This window comes from Quercus robur, chromosome 9, assembly GCF_932294415.1.
Source record: "Quercus robur chromosome 9, dhQueRobu3.1, whole genome shotgun sequence".
NCBI classification, from domain to species: Eukaryota; Viridiplantae; Streptophyta; class Magnoliopsida; order Fagales; family Fagaceae; genus Quercus; species Quercus robur.
The window spans coordinates 19,448,092-19,473,459 of record NC_065542.1 but is presented as its reverse complement, the minus strand read 5'-3'; the positions used below and the strand labels follow the sequence as shown (position 1 = coordinate 19,473,459).

General features: G+C 34.1%; 2 protein-coding genes across 2 annotated transcripts; both read left to right on the top strand.

The window, feature by feature from the left end:
* The first annotated feature begins 11,412 nt into the window (after positions 1-11,412).
* On the top strand, positions 11,413-15,404 carry LOC126699103 (somatic embryogenesis receptor kinase 1). Its single transcript, XM_050396683.1, has 4 exons — positions 11,413-12,040; positions 12,872-13,132; positions 13,252-14,124; positions 14,636-15,404. Exons 1-4 carry the CDS (start codon positions 11,611-11,613, stop codon positions 15,115-15,117), a joined length of 2,046 nt encoding a protein of 681 aa, XP_050252640.1. The 5' UTR covers positions 11,413-11,610; the 3' UTR covers positions 15,118-15,404.
* Positions 15,405-20,379: 4,975 nt separating this feature from the next.
* Positions 20,380-21,828, top strand: LOC126700811 (uncharacterized). Its single transcript, XM_050398995.1, has 3 exons — positions 20,380-20,661; positions 20,764-21,286; positions 21,587-21,828. The coding sequence occupies exons 1-3, from the start codon at positions 20,380-20,382 to the stop codon at positions 21,826-21,828; spliced, it is 1,047 nt and encodes a 348-aa protein (XP_050254952.1).
* The last annotated feature ends 3,540 nt before the right edge of the window (positions 21,829-25,368 follow it).

Below are 25,368 nucleotides of genomic sequence, written 5' to 3'. Positions count from 1 at the left end.
ATTGGACGAGCGACTCAATTGAAGATTTTAGCATCATCAGTTTCTTTTCTTTTGAGAAAAAAAATTCTATATAACTATTAAGTAATAACAAAAATCTGCAAATATAAATCATGCTCCATGTGAGGAAATAATGCATCATTGATTGATTATAAAATAATTATGACGTTCTGCAATTCATGGTCTACATCCATATTGAGAGATATGATTTAAGGTAGCTTTGTATGGTGAATTATATAAATGAAATAGTGATAATTGTTACTGAATGCATATCAAGTATTTTGCTTCATGAATAAAAATTTTGGAGTCTTTCTATTCCAGCCATTGTGTTCTAGATAATTTGGTCTTTTCTGTACTTGAAGTATTGTAGTTCTGGTGTTTGCTGCAGATTGCTAATAGCTCTGCTATCTATTTGACTCAGGGTCCATTAAGCTGTCGAATGTGTAACTTGCCTTCGTGTTTGCAACAAAAAACTTACTGGTTCAACAAATAAATAAATAAAAACCATTTCATGCATACATATGCCCCAATTGCAAGTCTAAAATTGCATAATATTTTGATTGGTTAACTACAGTTGATATAGATAAAAGGGTGCCCCAGATTCTTTGCCTCAATTTTTCTGGTTTCTTAGCCTAATGTTGCTCACCAGGGTGTTCATTCTTGAATGGTAAAGGATTAAAAAGCCTGAATCAGCTCTGTATTTTGTTGCAATTGTGTATCCCCTCTGGATTCAAAGAAAATCATCAAGTTTATGGTAGTAATATTATCAATGAGGAGAGTATTTTTCAATGTTATTAGAAACCATGTGAGGTTTAGGCTTGGTGGTGGCAGAGCCTTTGGCGGGTTCACACCTCTCTTTTTAAGTAAGTTTTTCTATGTATTGAGTTGCGCAGTTATTTGTTGCTGTATGACTTTTATCCTGTTCTTAACGAATTTGCTACCAAGTGGTTATTTTAATATCCAGTCATTTACTCTTCTAAACACAAGGAAAAATTAATTAAGATACCAATGCTTGAATGTCACCTTCTAGAAATCATGGTTCTGCTTAATTCATAAATCAGTTTTCTGAAAATAGCACCTAAATGGATTTGAATGTTCTTCTAGCAACCCAGATGATAATTGATAATACTAATAGCCGATTGTCTAGGAATAGATTTAGTTGAAAATATAAGTCATGCAAATTTTTATGAGACCAATATATATTTCAAGTACAAGGTCTACCTAGAGAAGGTAAAATGCACACATCTGATGTGTTGGGGTGCCATGAAGAAGGTATATGAAGGCACCAAACTCTTTAGGCTACTAAATTTATATACCTGATTTGGATTTTTTGCTATGAAAGTGAAAGTGCAGTAATTGTTCTGGCCAGAGGATAATATTCTCTAGATTTGGGTGTAGTTGAATAGAAAGAGCTAATGAGCTATGCTATTTAATGAGACCATAAAAACTTCAAAATGCATGGCATAGCTAAAGATGCTAGAATAAAGGAAAATGAAGGACCATACATTTTTTTGATGGGAAGGACCATACTTTTTTGGCTTCATGTATATATACTAATTGGATTTTTCCTAGGAGAGTGAAAGATAGTGTTTGTCAAGCATCTCATTGTATACTTTGTAAATTGCAGAAAATATATCTAAATTGATACTTTTAGGCTTCACATTTAGCATGTCATAAATATTTTGAAACATGCTCTAGATTATGGGAGTGAATTCACCAGCAAAATCGTGTTGGCTTGAAAATCTTTGAGAAAATTTTGTAGCTTTTTTGCTCCATTTTCTTATGGCCTGTTTGGATGGAAGGGGAAGGAGGGGGAGTAGAGGGGAGTAAAGTAGAGTTGGCTAAAAATAATCTAATTTTGGGTGTAGTTGAATAGAAAGAGTTATGCTATTTAATGAGACCACAAAAACTTAAAAATGCATGGCATAGCTAAAGATGCTAGAATAAAGGAAAATGAAGGACCATACTTTTTTTTTTATGGGAAGGACCATACTTTTTTGGCTTCATGTATATATACTAATTGGATTTTTCCTAGGAAAGTGAAAGATAGTGTTTGTCAAGCATCTCATTGTATACTTTGTGAATTGTAGAAAATATATCTAAATTGATACTTTTAGGCTTCACATTCAGCATGTCATAAATATTTTGAAACATGCTCTAGATTATGGGAGTGAATTCACTAGCAAAATCGTGTTGGCTTGAAAATCTTTGAGAAAATTTTGTAGCTTATTTGCTCCATTTTCTTATCTTTAGTTGAGACAGAGGTACTCCTAAAGTATAGCTCAAAAAATATAAGGTGAACTCCAAGCAAATCATATTTGAAAGTTAATTTTTATATAGATTATTTACTTTTATTGATTTGAAGTATGAAATCAACTAATACTCATTGAGTATCTAATAAACTAGTTCGAGTTAGACAATTCATGCAACTAAATATTCTTCACATAATTAAGTGGGAGCCAATAGGACAAGCAATCTTATGTTGCTGCCAAGATTGTGTTCCTTTGTTTCTCAAGTACAGAAACTATTTTTTTTTTTTAAAAAATTTTGCACTAAAAAAAAATACTCTTACTATTTCTTTTCTTTTTAAATAAAAAGAAGTGATCAAGCTCAATATCATATCACCCAAATCGAGCATAGGAAATTAGGAAAAGTGTGTTCCCTTGGACTTTAGTACTTTATTTGAGTTCGAATTTTCATCAAAAAGAGGCCAAAGGAATTTGGTATAGTAAAGGGCTCCGAAAGCTAAGCCTAAGGTGAATGATTACAATAATTTAAAGCCAACCCGCAACTTTTCATTTGAAGCTGTCTATGATTTTTTTTTTTTTTTTTGGGTTGGGTTTTAATGCAATTACAGGTTATATATATATAAGACTTTGTCTAAATGGCTTTTTATAAAATATTATCCTTTTTTTTTTTTGAGGGGCTATAAAATATTATCCTTAGAGTTTGACTTAGTGTCAACTTTTCATTATTAACGTCTGCACCACTTGAGTAAATCGGTTAGGCTTTAATGAAAAATGTTAATATAAGGTGTGATTTGTCACAAAGCTAAATGATTTCAATCAAAAATACGATGACTAAAATTGTCACCCACATCAAAATATAATAAGGATGGTATTTGTAAAACCCCTTCTTTTTTGAATCATGATTATGCTTTATTATAGTATTGTGTAACATTCATTTTCGCATGTCACACAGTGGAGCATGTCTAACGCAATTTGATACAATTCATTTGTGTGCAACTCATTGATGCCCAGAAAACAAACATAGAAAAAAGTTGTTCAGTCTTTTGATCATGTGGGCTCAAGCTAATTTTGTACACAGTTGGCCACTGTCATCATTTACAACTTTATGCTTCACTAGTTCCTTTTCCATATTCTTTTCTTTGATAATTTGCTAGCCACTTAGCTACTTTACATGCCTTTTATATCTTCGAATAGAGATGCTTTCCTTATACCCCTAAGAAAAAGGGGATGCTCTCAATTCGATGTTGACTCTGAGCATCCTAAAAGAGCCATAACACTTCAGCTAATTCCTACACATGGAAAGGCTTTAAAGTGACAAAGAAAGCATCCACTAGACTAAGTGTCTGATTCCAGAAATGCATGACAAAATGTTATAGTATCCAAGTTTCCTCAAATCTAACTTATTGCATTTTGCATAAGACACATTTTTTCTTTGACAAAAGCAATTTTCAGCCTTGAAAGATACATTGTGTTTGAGAGATGAAAGGGCAGATGGCAGTGACACTTCTTGACGCTAATATTGCTCTCTAAAGTATACATTTTGTTTCTCTCTTTCTCTTTCTTTCTTGTAATGTCTATCCATAGTGGCAAGTTGAAATAACAAATTACTTGCTAGAAATTGAATTTCAACTATGAAATGATAAACTCTGCTCTTCTTTTGAGTCTTTGTTAAGAGGGTTAGAGGTATCAAGACCCAAGACCCGACCTAACCTTCTTGTAGCTATGACCTACTGGTATTACAAGTAAAACGACCCTAAGGTTAGTGATAGTATTTTGATATATACCACCCCCCCAATAGGCTCATTGTAAAATATTGTAAAGTATAAGTGAGAGGGGGGTGGGGGGGGGGGGGGGGGGGGGGGTGGTGTCTAAGAGAGAGAGCTTTTCAAGGATGTACAATGTAGAGAAAAAAGGGGAGGGAAAGATGCACATGATCAAGGCACTTGTCTATTTCTTACTTTCTATTGGCGTTATGTGAGATGCACATAATTAGAACACCTATCTTTTTCTTATGGTGCCATTTACCCATTTTGGAGGAATTTCCTCCAACTTTTTTTTTTTTTAAAGAGTTTCAACCTATCGCGTCCGCTCCTGATGATTGCTCTTTATTATCAGACCAAGACACCAATCAATTTTTGGTGTAGGCGGGAATTGAACCCTAGATCTCTTATACAACTATCAGAGACTTTACCAGTTGAACTAACTGGAACCCACAATTTCCTCCAACTTGGATTGGAGCTAAACTTTATCTCTATTGCAATTTCACTTAATAATATAATCTATTTTGTGAGGGATTGTATTTACGAAACTTCAAACTGTTAGGGAAAATAAAACTTATCATCAATCTGTTAGGGAAAATAAAACTTATCATCAATGATTATTTAGCATACTCATAACATTTTTATTTTTTTTTTGGTGAAATTGTTTATGGTTTTAATTAAGTTGAATTTCTGTTAGCTCAATAATTTTGGAGCCTTTCTTAGAGACAGGAAGCAGCGCACAACTCATTTATGTTTTTTCTTTGAAAAAAATATCATCCAACCGATTTTTGGGCCTTCTTAATAATGGGTGCTATGGGATTAGTGCCAACCCTCTAGAAACAAGATGGATAGATCAAACTCTACTCCTCAATGAACAAGTTTGTTCCATCCAAGCCAAACAAGGTCACAAAAAAAGGCAAAGAAAATAAAGAAACTAGCATCCTCTTATTGAATTTATGGGGCTAATTAGCTTCTTTATTGATTTTTGTTTGGGGAAAATATTCAAGCAAACTATTATATTATACAAATTCGAAGTAATGGAATAAATAATTGTGCCAAAAAAAAATCTTTATGAAAGAAGATAACGACCTCGGTGAGAAAAAATCTTAAAAGATGCCTCTTTATACTTTTTCGTAGATGTGGTCATGCTTAAAAATATGTGATGTATTATAAAGAATGTGTTAAAAAAAAATCAGCCAAGTCTTTTTTTTTTCTTTTTTCTTTTTTTGTGAGAAGGATCAGCCAAGTCATTTTAAAAGAAAGAGATGCCTTGTCACCTGACAAAGAAATCGGAAAGAAACAAAAAGCTTCAAAAGGATCGAGGCAGGAGAATTGGAGAAACAAAAATCTTATATATATTATGGCACCTAAAAAGTTGGATTAATTTAAATAATAAGAAACAAATCCAACCACAGGCTTGGCTAGAAAAAGTTAATCCACAGCCCCAACACCGTAGCACTACTGAGAAGGATCTAGAGATTAATAAAAATAAGAGCAACATATTTTAGTGATATGAAAATTTTCATAATTGTAAACTATTGTGATGGGTGTATGCTAAAAATTGTGTAATTAATAATTCACGTAAAATAAATATATATCATGCTCCAAAAACAACTATATCTAAGACAAAATTTCTGTTCAAAACTATTTAAGTGAATCTCTTTCAACCCTATACATGACTATTCATAAAAATCAAAACCATTTGTATGTATTATTTAAATCATATAATTCATTAACTTAATCATATAACTAGAAGTAGTTTTATCAATCACAACACATTGGATTAATAGAGGAAGGAAGTTTGTCTTGGAAGTAAAAATTTCTATATGTATATATATTCATCAGTGTTTAGTTAACGAATGTTCTTAAGACATTTATTAATAGACTATTTAAAAAATGTTTCATACAAATTTTATAGAAAATATAAAAAGTTATAAAAAAAATTATGAGAAATGTTAACAAATGTCCTAAAAGCATTAATTTGGAAACTATTTTAAGAAATTTTTTATAGGAAAATAAAATAAACAATTAATTATTTTGACGATTTTTTATATTTTTCATGAAAGTATTATCAAAACATTCCTAAAATTATTTATTAATAATTACCCTTAAAACACTCAACTCACATTTTTTTTTTTTGTAATAAAAATTTTTTTAAATTAAATTTTAAACATCCATCCATTAACTTTTCCTATTCATAAAAAAAAACAAATGCTGCAATAATTTTTGTTTTGAATAAAAATACTTGGAATATAAGAGTCTATTTGATAACGTTGTTCTAAAAACGTTGTTTGTATTTTTAAAAAATACATATAAATAAAAAATAAATAAATAAAATAATATTGTTTAAAAATAAAAACGGTTTCCAAACTGGTACAATGCCACACGACATGGCAACAAAACTTCTTTATTGGTAAATGTTAATAACGGGATTTCCCATGCATTTGTTGGATTACAACCTGGAAGATTGTGCAACCCTAGAAATTCCACTCCTAAAAAGGCTTTCATGGAATCTATTCTTTTGGCGAGAACTGAGGACAAAGACAGACAGAGAGGACTACAAGGCTACAAAGAGAAGTAAACCAATTTGGAAAAAAGTTTATTAATAATCAAAAAAGTTTTAACAATTTTTTCAATATTTGATAAATTTTTTTTAAAAATAGATTTATTAATGTATGTTTAAAGGAATATATTAACTAGACTCATGAAAAATTATATACTTCTTCGTTCAAATTTATTTGTTCTGTTTGAAAAGTCAAATATTTTAAGTATATATCATTCATTGTCTTGTTTACCTTATAAAAATGTATAAGTTTACAAAACTACCATTAAATAAATTTATCATTTTAAAAAAAAAGAGTTATTCTTAATGAGGCAACTAAAAATGTGCTCCAATTAAATTGATTTTTTAAAATATTAGTTAGTTTTCTTTTCAAATAGTTTTGAAAATAAAGTAGAGGTATAATAAGACCATTAGTAAACTAATAATTTTTATTTTTAGAAGCAAGACAATATTTTAGGACATCTTAAAATAGAATAGATGACAAATAAACTAAGGAGGTAGTAGTAACCTATTTGACTATGATTTTCGTTTTCCCTCAGTCCCATCAATTCCATATATTAAAGTTTTATATGTTGTGTTTGGACATTGTGGTCCTGTTCATTTTCCCAATTGTTTTTGTTTGCTTTTCACAATACTTTAATGTTAGTTTGTTAGTTACAATCAAAGGACAATAGGACAAGGTACATGCTATCATTTTTTGGCCAGATTATTGACAAATTCAATACCTGATAATTTTAATCACCAGCCATTTTTTTTGTTGAAACTACAGACTATATAACCAATTGATTGTGATATTTCTGTTCTTATCCCATATTTTTTGGTAAATGGAATCAATGATTCAATATATATTGTCCCAACCTAAAATGGGAAGAAAATTTTCATAGTACACACTTTTTGCAAACATTATACCTAATTAATCTTAAACATTATCATATATAATGAAATTTTAACAATGTAAGTTTAGAAAATATTTTTTTTAATTTTTTATTGAAAAAGAAAAAAAAAACAACTAATTTTCTATTAACTTTTTATATTTGCTATGAAAGTTGTATTAATTTTTTTTAAAAAAAATAGTCCATTAAATGTACCGTAAAATGACTCAAAGACAACAGAAATTACTTATTGGTTGATTGCTTATTGCTAAATTATTGGAAAAATGTGTCAATAACTCAACTGGATTATTGTGAACACTAGTTGGTTATTATTATTATAACAACGTAGATTAGATTAAAAGGGGTTAATATAATAGCATATTACCTCCCTTTCTGTAGTCTAGCCATTGATTAATAAAAGTAGGCAAAGAAATAATTTGTCACTTAATTTAAAATTATATATATTTATATAAAAACCAAATTATAGTCAATTAATGTATAATATGATATAAGCTTGATTATGAGATGAATGTAAGTTAACTGATATCTTAAGAATATTAGTTTATGAACTATTTTTAGAAAACTTTTATGTGAAAAGAAAAAAAGTAACTAACTTTTTAAACAATTTTTTATATTTCCTATGAAAGTGATATTAAAATTTTCTTAAATTAGTCAATTAAAAAATTCCTAAGGGCACCGACTAACATAACCATTTTTAAAATAATCTGAATCAAAACAAGGTTCAATTAAGTTTTATAGTATTATTTAAGATTAAAGAGACATTTTTTAATAAGAAAAAAAAAGTAACTAACTTTTTTGATAACTTTTTACATTTTTATGTGTACGTTTGGGAATCAATGAAAATTATAAATTATTTTACTATTCAATTTATTTTTGCTACTATTCATATGTCTCACTGCACTTTTTGATACTATTCATAAGCCTCACTATACTATTTCAACTAACTTTTACTTTTATCTACAATACAAATTTTAACACAACTTTTATGAAAAAATATAAAATCATCAACAACTTTCAGTAATAAGTTTTCAGTTTCAGCAGAATAAGCAGTATCTAAACAGATTCTAAGTATTCAAACTTTCTCAAAATCAAAATGGTCAATTAAAAATTCTCTAAGGGTAATATTAATGAACGCCCTTAGGGCAATTGTTAATAAATCATATAAAGAAAATTTTAACACAACTTTTATGAAAAAATATAACATCATCAACAACTTTCAGTAATAAGTTTTCAATTTCAGCAGAATAAGCAGTATCTAAACAGATTCTAAGTATTCAAACTTTCTCAAAATCAAAATGGTCAATCAAAAATTCTCTAAGGGTAATGTTAATGAACGCCCTTAGGGGAATTGTTAATAAATCATATAAAGAAAATTTTAACACAACTTTTATGAAAAAATATAAAATCATCAACAACATTAATTAGGGGATGTTTAATAACATTGTTCTAATAACATTATTTGTATTTTTTGGAAATACGTGTGAGTGAAAAAATGTGTTGAAATATGTGTAATGTTATTTAAAATTTGAAAATACGTTGTTAACATTAGTTAACATTTACCTTATTTATTTAAATACAGCATTAGTTAACATTTACCTTCTTAAAATGATACCAAATAGGGTTAAATATACTTATGTATTTATGGAATTTCAAAATGAAATTGTACAAACGAGTCAGGACTAAAATGGATGAGGAGAAGTGGGAAATGTGATATATGACCCACCAGTGGCTTCATAGACTCTGACACGCCACAACATTGTAAAGCAAAATGTACACTCTATACTGTCATAAGAGATACTATATCTACAATATTTTTACAACAAATCATAAGTGGTTAGTTATTATTGATTCAAATTTGAAATTAACACTAAGATTACTTTTTTGCCCCAATAATAACAACCAGTAACAACTTGCTACTTAGGATTTGTTGTAAAAATGTTGTAGATATATCATTTCTCGTCCTAAAATATGTGTGATGTTGTTTAAAAACTAAAAATACGTTGTTAAATTACTATACCAAACAAGACCTTAGTTTATCATTTTCTCATAAAAATATTTTTAAAAATAGTTCATAAACTAATACAGTATTAATTAACATTTAATGCCTATTTGATATATATATTTAAACACATATTTTTAATTTTTAAATAACATTATATATATTTTTACAGATATTTTAACTCGCACATATTTTTAAAAATTACAAACAAGAAGAAACCCACCAGTGCTTTCATAGACTCTGACACGCCACAGCATTGTAAAAGCAAAACGTACACTCTACACTGTCCTAAATCGTTTACCACTGTCGCCAACATTACATATATATATATTTATTGCATATCAATTTCAAATTTCTTGAATCAGATGTGCACTATCCCATGAGAGTCCCTGGACATCATTGCTTCTAAGCCATCACTTTCTCTATTTTTTTGACTTTATTTTATCTTCAGCCAATCATTTGTGGAAGTGCAAATGACTTATTGTAGGATGTCCACATGTGATTTTCACTTTTTAAATTCAAACATCCTCGCCGTGTCAGAAACTCTGCGCCGAGGACCAATGACCGTCCATTATTGGCCACGTGGCAAACTCAGTGGGTCAGCATTCATAGGACCTACTAAAATAGAGAAATAAATTATTGGATTGTAGAAAATTTATAATAATTTAATAAATATTTCAAAACTTTTATGATTTTTATTTGTTACTATAATCTCAACCGTTTATGTATATCTAAATGATTTTTGAAATTAATTGATTGAGAAAATACATATATGTTGGATATTTTTTGTTTTTGAGAAGAAAATATGTTGAATTTTTTTTTTGTTGAGAAGAAAAATATGTTGGATATTGGTTGTGTTAAATATGAGCCGTACTAATTGCAAGTTTACAAGCGCCAATGATTTCAATTTGAAGGAAAAGTCTAGTATCACATTATTTTTTACAATTTTTTATTACAATTATGACGTGACAAAGTATAATTGGTAAAAAAAAAATAATGGGTTTATGTGTATGTGATAATTAACTACTCACAATCTACCACGTTAGAATTGTGGCAAAAGAGTTGTAGAATAATTTGTGGTGTTAGAATTACGGCAATTCAAAAGGAAGCAAAGAATCAAATAAGCATTAAAACATAATAATTCTTGCAGCAGTACCATGTAGGTTTCAAAGGGGGAAAAAAGTAAAAACCTAGAGAAATCAAAATTTACGTTTACTTTTGTTTGCCATGACAATAAAAATTCTACATGGCTTGCATTAATGAGTGTATCCATCGAAACATATTGTACTCTTTGCTTCAAGACTATTCATAATTTCACACGCCTAACTCAAAAAAGAGAGAAGAATAAAAAAAAAAAATAAAAATTTAAAAAAAATTAAAAAAAAAAAGAGAAAAGAAAAAGGAGTGCTCACACACTCCACATTTTAGGTACAAGTAATATAGGTTAGAGACACAAAATATTTTACTACAATATTTTTCACATTTTTTATTGTGTTATTGTGTCATTAGAGAGAGTTTTTTTTATTTATTTATTTATTTTTTTTTTATTTTTTTTTTTAACTCTTGGAGTTTGGAATATAATACTCTCTCTGCTTACATTCATAATGAGATCTACTATAAATGTAAAGAAATTTACTTAACTGAATTTAAAGTTATTAATTTATTATACTTGTTTAAAGTTTTTCAATCAAACTTATATAAAAAAAAAAAATCCAACTCTCTTTTATTTATTTATTTTTTGGAAAAGGAATTCAAACTCTGTTCGCAGAAGGAGAATGTAATACACTGTCATGTATGTATGTGAGCCTCTACCAATCCTTTCATGCTCCATCAAAAAAATTCTCTCTAAAAAGAAATATTCCATAAAAAAAGTCAGCTAATCAAACGGCCAATAATAAGGCTCCAAACTATTCCATTCCCTGTGTACTTGCGGTTCCCTACAACTACAATAGGACGCTTCACTAGTCCACTTCTCTGCTTCATTGTCTTTTCCTCTCCACCGTTTCTCTCTTCCCAAGATAGAAACAAAGAGAAAGAAACGAAGAAGAAGAAGTAAAAGTGTAAAAAACATAGAAGAGCAAGAATCAGACAAAGAGGGAGAGAGGGTTCAAAACTAGAGCTCTGAGGCCTTGAGCCAAAAACAAAAAAAATGAGTTTCACTGCATTTCTCTTCTGTCTTCTGGTTTTGGTCACAATCACAACAAGGGTCTGTGTCTGTGCAGACCCAGAGCTGAGAGCACTGATGGACATGAAAGCAGCTTTGGACCCACAGAACCAGTACCTATCTTCATGGACTATCAATGGCAACCCATGTGATGGTTCCTTTGAAGGTGTGGCTTGCAATGAGAGAGGTCAAGTGGCCAACATTTCATTGCAGGGAAAAGGGCTCTCAGGCAAGCTTTCTCCAGCTATTGAAGGGCTGAAGCACTTGTCAGGGCTGTACTTGCATTATAACTCTCTGTATGGAGAGGTACCAAGAGAAATGGCAAACTTGACTGAGCTCAGTGAATTGTATCTGAATATGAATAATCTCTCTGGGGAGATACCTCCTGAGATTGGAAACATGGCTGGTTTACAAGGTTAGTACTTTTAGTTTTAGTGAGTCCTTTGTATTTCTGTTCTGTAAAAAAAAAAAAAAAAAAAAAAAAAAAAAAAAAAAAAAAACCTTATAAATTTGAACTTGATGAGTTTTAGAGGTTCAATAATATTCAAAGATTGGCCTTACTTCTTAGCATGTGTATGCGGGTTTGTGATTTGATGAGGATTTTGATTTCTCTTTTAATAGTTGATACATACCATGCTTCACTACTTACAGGTTTTGGTTGAAAGATTTCAACTTGATTTTGTGTATTTCTTGTGTTTTGTTTATTCACTCTTACACTTTGTCTCGGAGATATATATATATATATATATATATATATTTTGACCTTTTTACTGAAATGGGAAGTCTCAAGGGATCCAACTGAGTTTTGATGATACAGGAAGCAGAGCAAAGAGCTGTGAATCTTGCTCTTCAATTTTGGGAAATTTTTTAAATCATTAGACAAATAAATAACTTCTTAATGCTCATATGATGTGTCTCATAAAACCATTTAGCTTTTTTTTTTGGGCACGCTAAAAGTCTAATACATAATGAAAAGATTCAAACTTTATTGACTTCCAGCAAAACATGGGTGGATAAGCAGTTTTGGTTTTATTTTGTTCGCACATATTTTTGGTTGCTCCCAAAGTTAGATACAATAGGACTAAATGAATGAAAAAGCTTGTATCTTGTTCTTTGGTTTCTTTGCTTATGCTGATTGCTTTTATGGATTTTCTCTAAAAAGCATAAACTTGCTTGCAATTTATGTAATCTGAAATGAAGTGGTAAATATTCAAACTTTGCTTATGTTCTGCTCTACACTCTACAGTATTGCAACTTTGTTATAACCAGTTCACTGGAAGTGTACCTACACAGCTGGGTTCTCTGATGAAGCTTAGTGTTCTTGCATTGCAATCTAACCAACTGACCGGAGCAATCCCTGCAAGTTTAGGAAATTTGGGAATGTTAGTGAGGCTTGATTTGAGTTTCAATCACCTCTTTGGTTCAATTCCCACAAAATTAGCTGATGCCCCTTTGCTTGAAGTGATAGACATTCGAAACAATACTCTCTCTGGCAGTGTACCTCCTGGTAAAATAGTTAACCCATGTTTAATCTATCCTTTTTTGATTGAGCATTTTCGTTTTGACTTGTTGATTAAGTAAACCCAATTTGATTCTGTTTTCTCTGTGGTTAATGTCTTAATGAAGCTCTGAAGAGATTGAGTGGAGGATTTCTTTTCGAAAATAACCTTGGTTTATGTGGGGTTGGGTTTTCATCATTGAAAGCTTGTAATGCTTCAGATCATGTCAATCCAAGTCTGCCTGAACCCTATGGACCAGGATCAACCAATCTGCCAACAAGAGATATCCCTGAAACAGCAAATGTCCGGTTGCCCTGCAACCAAACTCAGTGCTCAAATCCTTCAAAATCGTCACGGGCTTCTGTTGCTGTTGGTGTAATTGTGGTAACAATTGCATTATCAGCCATAGGAATTCTGGCCTTCACTCAATATCGCCAGAGGAAACAGAAGCTTGGCACTACATTTGATATTTCTGATAACCACCTAAGTACTGACCAGGCTAAAGGGGTTTACAGGAAGAATGGCTCTCCTCTCATCAACCTTGAGTATTCTAGTGGATGGGACCCTTTAGCTGATGGCCGAAATTTTACTGGGTTTGTGCAAGAAGTCTTCCAGAGCTTTATGTTCAATTTGGAAGAGGTGGAGACAGCTACGCAGTACTTCTCAGAGATGAATTTGTTGGGTAAGAGTAACTTTTCTGCAACTTACAAAGGTATTTTAAGAGATGGGTCGGTTGTTGCTATCAAAAGCATCAGCAAGAGTAGTTGTAAGTCAGAGGAATCTGAGTTCTTGAAGGGATTAAATATTTTGACCTCATTGAGGCATGAGAATTTGGTGAGGTTGAGAGGATTTTGTTGTTCAAGGGGCCGTGGTGAGTGCTTTCTTGTCTATGATTTTGTTCCTAATGGGAATCTGCTGCGCTATCTTGATGTAAAGGATGGTGATGGCCATGTTCTTGAATGGTCAACTAGAGTTTCCATCGTGAAGGGTATTGCCAAAGGTCAGTTTGTTGTTTCACTTTACCCACTTCAATTAGAATGTGAAGGTTAAGGTTTTGGTCATTCATATTGATGAAAGGTCATATTTTGTTGTGTACATCATTTGGGGCTGAGAAATATCATATAGTATGTATTCACCATATATTATTGCCATATATGATTGTGAAATCAATTTGGGGCAGGCATTTTGTCAACATAATCTTGGACATACTACAAGACGAATTTATTTCGTATTCTTTACAGAACAAATTGGGATTAGAAAGTCTGGTTTCAAACATAGAATACCTCTCTACTGAAGAATGTTTGTCTCTTATTTTGGGAACTCACTCTAAGAATGACTTGAGTTTCATTATATTCTTTTCTTCATAGATTATGTTCTTTTTTCACAAAAGCATATATTTTGAAAGATTCAATTTCATCAGAATTTAGGCTCAGTTTGAAGAAAGTGGATGAATTCTGAAAGATTATATTTTTAATTTGTTTGTACTGAGCTTTGTTGTTTTTCCTATGCAGGTATAGCATACTTACACAGTTCCAAAGTGAACAAGCCCGCTCTTGTTCACCAAAACATTTCAGCTGAGAAGGTGCTCATTGATCAGCGATTCAACCCTTTGCTCTCAGAGTCCGGCCTACACAAGCTTCTAACCAATGATGTTGTCTTCTCAGCACTCAAGGGAAGTGCTGCAATGGGTTATCTAGCTCCTGAATACACAAATACCGGTAGATTCACGGAGAAAAGTGATGTATATGCATTTGGGGTTCTCGTTTTCCAAGTCCTCTCAGGAAAGCGGAAAGTCACTAACTCAATACGACTTGGTGCAGAGTCTGGCAGAGTTCAAGATTTTATCGACCCAAACCTTCATGACCGGTTCTTTGAATATGAAGCAACCAAGCTTGCAAGAATTGCTTTGCTTTGCACACTCGAGTCCTCAATGGAGAGGCCATCCATGGAAGCTGTTGTTCAAGAATTGGGCAACTGTAGCAGTTGCCTTTGATTTCCCTGACTTAATTAATTAATTCGACCAATGCTAGCGGAATTTTGAATTTTCAAATGGTAGGCTTAGAGATAACTCACTAACTGCTCACTGGTGATGAAACTAGGTCCTTGTAATGCTATGTCCTTTGGTAAGGACTAAGCTTTGTTGTTAATGAGACTGAAACTTGATTTCTTCTGGCCTAGAATGGGATTTTTTATGGGGCACTTTCTTTGTAGTCAAATGTATTTATATGGAATGCATTTTCAGGGTGAAATTCCCTTCATTAACAAAGCATTTGGACATCAGATGTGTGATTATTTATTTATTTATTTTTCATGCTCTAGCAATGAATAAATATATAAATGGAAGTATTTATATTTATATGCTAGGGCCTAGGAATTTGAAAAATATATCAAAATTTAAAACCTAATAAGTATCAGATTATGACAGATTGAAATCAGCAATCTCCAATGGAGTATTGCTCCAAAGAATAATTTTACCAAGTTTGAAATTTTTTTTTTTTTTTTTTTTTTTGATATATAAGTATATAACACTAGATTATGGGAATTGGTCTCTTAATAGTATTAACTGGAAAGAACATTAAGCAAGACTAAAGAATGTAGTAATAATATTTTGGGTAATTTTATATATTTTTTTCCTTTGAAATTTGTTACATGTAGTACTGCTGAACCACTTTGACTTGAACAATAGTAAAATATATCTGAGAACATGCTGTTGTCTCGAATATCTGAGAACATGCTGTTGTCTCGATTCCTCCAAGGTTTTGGCTTTGTTGTCTTTGGCATCAAGAAACCTTCTCTGCATTGAAGATTGAAGCCATTCAAATTTTAAAATTTGTGTGTCCAAGGAAGAAACTTCCAATGATGACGTATGTACATGAAATAACGTTTTCTTGTTATTTCAGTAAGTCTATGTTCAGGAAATAGGAACCATAACGTTGCCAAAAAAACCCATACAATTATCACTGCCTATAAATTTGAAAATCTAGGAAGGCCACTTTTAACTATCCAAAAAAGAAGTAAAATTTACTTCCTTCAGGTAGTACATATCCCATCATGGGGTCTCATTTCTCCTTAGTCCTTACTGTTATAGAGAATAGAGTTTATTTTTTTTTCCGTAAAAAAAGAAATTATACTGACCAATCATCTATCCTATGCATGCAAAACCTGTCAACTTCAATTATCCTATGCATGCACAACCGTTTGGATATAGCTTATTTTGTTAAAAACAAAAAACAAAAAACACTGTAGCAAAATAATTTTTAAATGTGTGAAGAGTGTTGTGGGACCCATTTGTAAATTTTTTTTTTTTTGAATAAAGTGATTGTAGGTCTTGTGAACAGTGCATAAACAGTGCGTGAACAATGCATAAACAGTACACTTTGTCTCCTAAAAGCTGAAACGCGTACATAAAAAAAAAAAAAATAAAAAAAAAGGAAGGCAAAACGCCAAACGCAGAAAAATAATTCATATCCAAACGTATACTCAACCTTTTGGCACTGAAATTTTGCAAAGATGTCTACTATACAATTTCTCCAAATAAGAATAACAATTAAGTGGCAAATAAAATGATTGAAATCCCATATAGATTGTCATGGTTCACCAAAAAAATGCAATAATCCGTTCATTCTATCACAGCTAAATGAACAATTAGTTTCTGTTGGGAAAAAAATTGAAACAATTGAATCAAAACAACAGCCATATATAAGATAATTGAAAATAGATTTTATTGAGAGAGAGAGAGAGAGAGAGAGAGAGAGAGAGGTTTTATTGATATTATTTTGGATGCATTAAATAGCCTACTACCCTCACAAGATTTACAGTGAAAATGAAATAATTCAAAATTCAAGCCTAAATGAAGATAATTATGGAGATGATAACTCACATTACCCTAATGAAACCCTATAATATCTATCACAACAACCAAATCTGTACTAATTTATATGTGATGTGTTAATTAGGATTTGGTGCATCTTATCCTATTGTACATATTCGATCACCATCCAATTTTGGATTCTACAATAAATATTGTCTGAATTAAAAAAAAGAAAAAGAAAAAGAAAAAAGAAACCAGTCTAGACATGATTCTATCTCATAATCATAGAGAAAGGGAAATTTATTTGTAATAATTAATAACATGATAACTGTTTAATATTTTATGTCCTTCAAGAAATTAAAAAAATTAGCCCCTTGACAAAATTATTGAGTCGATTCCATTTGAAATATTCACATGTAAACAGAGAACACATTTGAGTTCATAGCTTGTGAACATATCCTAACAGAGAGACAATTATATCTTTTATTTGAATTTGTTTTCCTGGCTCACTATCATTAGGCTCTAGTGAGTAATGGCTGGTTTTGAAGTTGTTGATGTTCACGGGGTGCCTAGGATTCTAAGTTTCTAACTAATCTCTTGATTGTATTGGGACCCCTAGTCAAGTTATTCATAGCTTTCGGCTGTCGATTGTCTATGTCTAACTATTACATAATTAACCCGTGTGTGAAATCGAGTGGAACATTGTGAATGTATGTGATTCATCATGAATTGAATAAGAAATTGTTCATTTTGAATTACTTGAAGGCTCTGGTGGATGCAGTAGGTTGTAGCTTGTTGTAAAGAAATATAATATGCTATGTTGATTGTCCAAAATCTTATGCTTTTTTTTTTTTTTTTTTTTTGGGACAAAAAGTTTTACAACATTACTCAATATCATTAAAATTACTGCATATTTTGAAAATTTAACCGTTAAATTTCATGTTTTTTACACTCTTAATACACGTCAAATTTTGTGCAAATCGGATATTATTTACTATATGATATGTAAGAATATATTTTATGCATAATTTTAAACTGCAAAAACTTGCAATTTAAATAATTTATTGATGATATAGCTATTGATCTTTAATTTTTTAGAAATTTTGCAAGCATGAAAGATATAAGAAGAAAATCTAATTTAATGGTGGATTTGTCAAAGAACAAAATTTAGCTACAAAATTGATTGTAACTTTAGACTACAACTTTACTCAATATCTTTTTATTGGAGGTGAATATTGACAAATCTACCATTGGATTACATCTGCTTCTTATATTCTTCATGCTTGCAAAATTTCAAGAAAATTAAAGATCAATAGTTATGTCATCAATAAATTGTTTTTGCAAGTTTTTGTATTTTAAAATTATGCATAAAATATAAGTTTATAGATCATATAGTAATAATATCCGATTGAAACAAAATTTGACATGTGTATTAAAAGTGTAAAAAACATACAATTCAATGGTTAGATTTTTTTTTTTTTAGAAGAGTTGCAACTTTTAGAATGATCTGTACAAAAAACCACTTTTTCTCTAGAGAAGAGGAAGAAGAGCTCGAATGTAGCAACAAGAAGGTGAAGAATGTCCGTCATGCTGGCTTCTCTACAAGGCTGGAGGCAAGGCCTAGCTCTTCGAGGGTGGTGGAAAGTCCTAAGGTAGTAGAAGCTTCATTCAAGGATAAGCTTTTGGGGGAGATACCAGGAGCATATAACCACGTGTTTGCCTTTGATGAGAGCATGGATACAGATATAGACTCCGATGAAGAGATTGAAGAACTTAGAGAAGGGTTCGCTGCAGTAAAGCTCTCCAAGGATGTTAAGCATCGTATCAGAGCAGCCTGGGCAAGTTCCTTTATTGTCAAAGTTTATGGTCGAGCCATGGGCTTTAACTATATTCAAACAAAACTCAATGCGCTCTGGAAACCAACCGGCAGACTGGATATCATTGATCTTGGAAAGGAGTTTTTTCTCACGCGATTCAGCTGCAAGGAGGATCATGATATGGTTCTTAGGAGAGGTCCATAGTTCATCGGGGATCATTTTCTCTCGATACGGCCTTGGGAGCCCACTTTTAAGCCATCAACGGCGAGTGTGTCCACCATTGCCGTGTGGATCCAACTTAATGAGCTTCCTATTGAATATTATGAAGTTAAGGTTCTCCAACAATTGGGAAACTCCATTGGAAAGGTTTTGCGGATAGATACTCACACAGCAGCAGAAACAAGGGGCCGCTTTACAAGACTCTGTGTTCAGGTGGATATTGACAAGCCGTTAGTCACCACAATCTTGGTTGGAGGTATGAATCAACCGGTGAAATACGAAGGGATTCACAAATTGTGTTTCATATGCGGTTGTATTGGACACCGCAAGGAAGCGTGTCCTTATGCTATCCTAGAACCATCATCACCGGAAAAGGTAGGTAACGCCAGTGGGGCTGGCTTGAGCAGCAACTCACACGAAAAGTGTGACCAGGTGGACCCCACATCAGGGGATGAACCCACACCCTCTAAGCAAGAGGAAAAATATAGTCCTTGGTTGGTGGTATCCAGAAAATGACGGAGTAACAGGACTGCGAGGGGAGCGCATGAAGGGGGTACGTTTAGCCATCTCAGAGTAAGTGGTGGTATGGCATGCCTCTAAGTGGGGCCAAGGGAGGTCAGTCCAACTGGCCAAGTTCATTGGAACAAAACCTTCATGACTACGAGCTCTAGGCCAGCAAACAAGGACGATGGGCCAATGAATATGGACTGTTCTTCTACAAGCCCATCTCACATTAATATGCCGATTGTGGGCTAGTTTAATAGTGGTGCATCCCCATCCCTAGCCCACAGCTCGTCGGTCAAGGGCAAAAAAGGCATTGCACGTGGTAAGGCACTTTTATCCTCTAATGGTTCAGCCGTAAATCTCACTAACATTCATAACCACAATTCTACTCCTCCATTACTGAAAAGCTATAGCCATGGAGCAAGTCACAATAGCGAGTTCACTTTCTCAACAAAGAACGACTTGGTGCATCAATCTGGAAGTTCAAGTAAGCCAGCTGCGTGTAACGGGCTGGTGCAACAACAGGATTAAGGTAGCTTGGAAAATCATCTTGAGAGCAGTGACGGGGTCCTCATCAGTGACGGTTCTGCTCTGGGGACAAATTCCAATTCCTTGGTGGGATTAGCTAACCATCGGTCTAGCTCTAGAGGAGGAAAGACCGACCGTGTGGAGAACGAGCTTGTGCGAGGTGGCTCACGCGAAGTTTTTGGCGGAGTAGAGACTGTTGGAGGTCTTATTGACTATCAATTAATTGGAGATGGGAGTGCTGGAGTTTTGACTGACACTTATGATAGGGAAGGGCCAACCAGTGGTGATGCTCAAGAAGATGGGATGGAATTTGAAGGAGGAGGAGGAGCCTCTACCTCCTATTGACGATTGTCCTCTTCCCCTCATATCTTTTATCATGAATATCATCGTTTGGAATAGTAGGGGTGCCTTAAAACCCAGTTTTCAAAGTCATATTAAGGAGCTGGTTCGTGTTTATGATCCTGATGTGTTTATGGTTATGGAAACTCGCCTAGAAGGGGAGAGAGTAAAAGACATTATAGACAGATTGCCGTTTGATGGAGCGATCCTTACAGATACAATCGGCCGTGCTAGGGGATTGTGGCTTTTGTGGAATTCAGACAAAGTAGAAGTCACACTCTTGGCCAAAACAGAGCAAGAAATACATGTTACCATTAAGGTACGAACCTCAAACTTGTCCTAGTTATTTTCAGCTATCTTTGCTAGCCCTAGGTTTGTTGAAAGATCTATTCTATGGAATAATCTAATAAATGTTGCGGAGTTGCATAGCATGCCCTGGGTTATTGCAGGGGATTTTAATGAGCCTCTTTCTAGTGCTAATAAGTTAGGAGGAAGGGATGTCAACATCAGGAGATCACTACTTCTAAAGGATTGCCTGGACAGATGTAATATGATTGATCTGGGGTTCTCAGGTTCAAGGTTTACTTGGAATAATCGCAGAGATGCTCCCATTCTCATCCAAGAGAGAATAGATAGATTCTTCGTTAACCCTGATTGGTGCACTCTCTACCCTGAAGCTAAAGTTTCCCACTTAACCAGGTGCCACTCGAATCATTGTCTGGTTCTTCTAGAAACCAGACCTTCTGAGTGGTCCAAACCAATTGGGCCATTCAAGTTTCAGAGTTTTTGGCTTTCAGACCCCTCATTTCCTATGGTTGTCCAGCAAGCTTGGAGTCAGGGCCATCACCTTCAAGATGCTATCACTAGATTCTCTCGAGATACCACAAATTGGAATAAAGTCCATTTTGGCAATTTTTTGCAAAAAAGAGAAGGATCATGGCCAGGTTGGATGGAATCCAGAGAAGTCTAGCCTTTAAGCCATCTCACAGTCTTGTTAATCTAGAAAGGCAACTCCAAACAGAATTGGCTGGTGTTCTCAATCAAGAAGAAGAGCTTTGGGCTTAAAAATCCAGAGTGAACTAGATGATGTTCGGTGATCGAAATACTTCCTTCTACCATGTTTCAACTCTGGTCTGAAGGAAGAGAAACACTATTAGAGCTATCATGTCTAGCACTGGTGAATGGATGCATGAAGAGTTTGAGGTGAAGGAAGTGATTCGGAATGGGTTTTCTAATTTATACAGTACGTCTCTTGCCTTTGCTCCTCTTCATACCCGCCGCCAGTACTTGGCAAGCTCGCATCACTGATGAGGACCGTGACAGTCTTGAAGTAGAAGTTACTGATGAGGAAATTAAAGCAGGTCTTTGGTCAATGAAGGCTTTCAAGGCTCCTGGGCCCAATGGTCTACACACTAGTTTTTTCCAACATTTTTGGCTTGTAGTGGGCAGGTCAGTTATGGAGGAAGTAAAGAAGGTCTTTTGGTGAAAAGAAGTTCCGGAGTTCTTAAATAGGACCCTTAGTAATTATCGTCCTATCTGTCTCTATAACACAATGTACAAGATTGTGTCAAAAGTTCTTGTTGTGAGAATGAGGCTGCTGCTCGGCCAAATCATTTCACCGCTCCAGACTGCTTTCATCCCAGGTAGAAGGGGAACCGACAATGCCATTATTGTCCAGGAACTTATTCATACTGTAAGTAAAAAGAAGTGCAAGACTGGGTATATGGCAATTAAAATAAACTTGGAGAAAGCATATGATAAGCTCGAATGGAGCTTTATTAGGGAGATGCTTATCAGGATAAATTTTCCTCAAGGGATTATAAAGCTTATCATGAGCTGTATTTCCTTGGTCACTACATCGATCTTAGTTAATGGAGTAAGGTTGGAGCAAATTTCTCCCTCTAGAGGAATTGGGCAGGGAGACCCTTTATCTCTGTACATCTTCATTATTTGTATGGATCTTCTTAGCCAACTCATTGAAGATCAGTGCAGCTCTAAAAGGTGGACCCCTATGAAATCAACTAGGGGAGGCTTAGCATTCTCTCACCTTTTCTTTGTGGATGACTTGGTTTTATTTGCTAAAGCAGACCAAGCAAACTGTACCACAATCCGAGAGGTGTTGAATGAGTTTTGTGATCGATCTGGGCAAACAGTTAGTGAGGCGAAATCCAGAGTCTATTTTTCGCCAAATGTAGATAGGGACACGAGAGATTCTTTATGCAATATTTTGGGTTTCCAATCTACCCCGAATATTGGTAAGTACCTTGGTATCCCCATATAACATCCTGGCCCTTCAGCAAATGATTTCAACTTTGTTTTGAACTGGGTGAAGCAGAAGCTCTCAGGCTGGAAGGCAAACCTGCTATCATTGGTGGGTAGAGCTGTTTTGGTGAAGCATGTATCCTCAAATATCCCTAATTATGTCATGTAGTGTTCTTACCTCCCTGCAAAGTTTCTGAGGGCATTGATAGAGTAAATAGGAATTTTCTTTGGGGATCGTCGGAGTTTGCTTGAAAAACTCATTGGGTGAGTTAGGAAAAGGTTACCAAGACTAAGGAGGAAGGAGGTTGAGGGATTCAGTCTGCTAAGGGAAGAAACCTGGCCCTTTTAGCAAAGCTCAATTGGAGATATAAGACAGAAGGAAGCTCCTTATGGGCTTAAGTGCTTAAAGGTAAGTAGTGTAACACCTGAAGAATTAACTTGAGAAATGGTGACAAATTACCTTACTCTAGGGTGTGGTCAGCAATGAAAAAGGGAGCTGAGGTATTCAAAAATGGAGTTAGGTGACCATTGGAAGGAAAAGTAATCTCAGTCTATGGAATGATAACTGGACTAAGCTTGGCCCTTTACGGCAAACCATCCAGGGCCCTATGACTAGTGAAGCTATGGAGCTAAGGGTGAAGGATGTTGTCTCCGTTGGTGGGTGGGATTGGTCCAAAATTCCTTTTGTTCTTCCGGATTTAATTAAACTTGAGCTCCAGGTAGTCCCTGTTGCTTTGGCTTCAAGAGGAGGGGATAAGCTAACTTGGATAGACTCTGACCATGGTACGTTTAATATTGGGTCAACTTATAGGTTAGCTACAAGGGTGGATCATGACGTTCAATTTGAGGGTAACTGGATTTGGAAGGTAAAGGTCTTGCCCAGGATTCAAACTTTTGTCTGGCTTTGCTTACATAATAGTATAGGAGTAAGGGATTGTTTATTTTCGAGGGGTATTGCAGCTGATAGTTCCTGTCCCATGTGTCATTCACCTAATGAGTCCATCATGCATGCTTTAAGGGACTGTGACGTGGCGAAGCTTATCTGGATCCAATTGGGAGTGCATGACGTTAACAAGCAATTCTTTGAAAAAGGCATACAGGAGTGGCTAAAAGTTAATGGTACAAACAAGCATATCACGGGTTAGTTTCATATTCGTTGGAGTCATCTTTTTCTTTTTGCCATTTGGTTGATCTGGAAGCACAGGAATCATACGGTCTTCAGGAATTCTGGGCCAAACCCCTACTTGGCAAAGGAAATCACTCAAAGAGCCTTTGAGTACATCTTTTGTGTTGTACCTGATAAGGGGTCCGTTGCTAGAGTTACTAGACCAATCCGATGGTCTAAACCAATGGCAGGATGGATGAAATTGAATACGGATGGCTCCTCTCTTGGAAATCTAGGTTTGGCAGGGGGAGGCGGTTTGATTCGCAATGAAGAGGGCGTTTGGGTAGCCGGTTTTGCTCGCAAAATAGGAATAACAAGTTTTCTTGCTGAACTCTGGGCACTTAGAGATGGCCTTAATCTTTGTATTAGTTGTGGTATAGCAGCTATTGAAGTAGAATTAGATGCGAAGGCTATTGTGGATGTTGTTTATTGTTTTTGAAAGTCCGCTTGTGGACATTTCTAGTTTTTTAGATTTTGATCTCAGTGACCTATACCTGAACAGGCTCTGTCTTGGTTCCTTGTTTGCTTTTTAGTTGTTAATTTTATTTCTCTATACCAAAAAAAAAAAAAAAAAAAATTCAAAATATGTAGTAATATGTATTTTATGGGGTAATTACACATAACCTACCTGTGACTTGGGTGAAAATCACTTTACCTACCTGTGGTATGAAAAGTGTCACCTAACCCACCTGTGGTATGTTTCTGTCAATCTCCGTAACTCATCTCAAGCCCAGCCGTTACAAAAACACCTCTTAACCCCAAAACACAACTTAACACGAATCAAAACACCCAAAACTCATAAAATTTTTGAGAGAGAGACTTGTGGTGAGATCAACGTGTTCTTCGTGGTTTGGAGAGTCTGGAGGGGGAGAAAACACAAGTTTCACAACATCGAAGCTAGGGAAGGTAGTTTCAGTAAAGAAAATCAAGGTATTTGTGTCTGTTCTCGATTTAGGGTTTTAGATTTTGTTCAAGTGCCAACTTACTGTGTGAAACTCTAAATTTGTACTTCTCGGGAATCGTGTTTTGTTGATATGTCTTCATTAAGCGGTAATTTCTCGAGTTCATGTGAGCATATGTGCAATGAGCAGACTTGTGTCTTGAGAACAAGTTTGAGTTTGTATAATTTTGGGAGGAGGTTCTTGGGTTGTAGTCGTTATAAGATTGGTCCTAAGTGTCCTTTCTTTGTCCTCATGGGAATGAAACTACACCTTTGGCTCTAGAAAGGATGTCTAGGCTTCAGAGTGCTCTCTAACTTGCCGATGAGAGGGAAAGGACTGCTTTGGAAATGGTGGATATAGCAAGGTAGATGGCAGAAGAAGCTAGGCAAATGGCATAAAAAGCTCTTGAAGAGGAAGATAAAGCGAAGGAGATGGAGAGAAAGGCTTGAGCCGTCTGTGCAAAAGTTAAGGAAAATGCCATGTTTGATGAAGAGAAATAGAGAATGTGGAAGTTTGCATGCATTTTGTCATTGATCTTTTTTGTTATTGTTATGTTATTGTTGTGTTTTGGCTCAATTGAATTCTCTAGAGTGAAGAGACTAAGGTTGTTTCCCTGAAATAGTTAATTGGTTAGTAGAGATAGTTATAGCAATGGTGT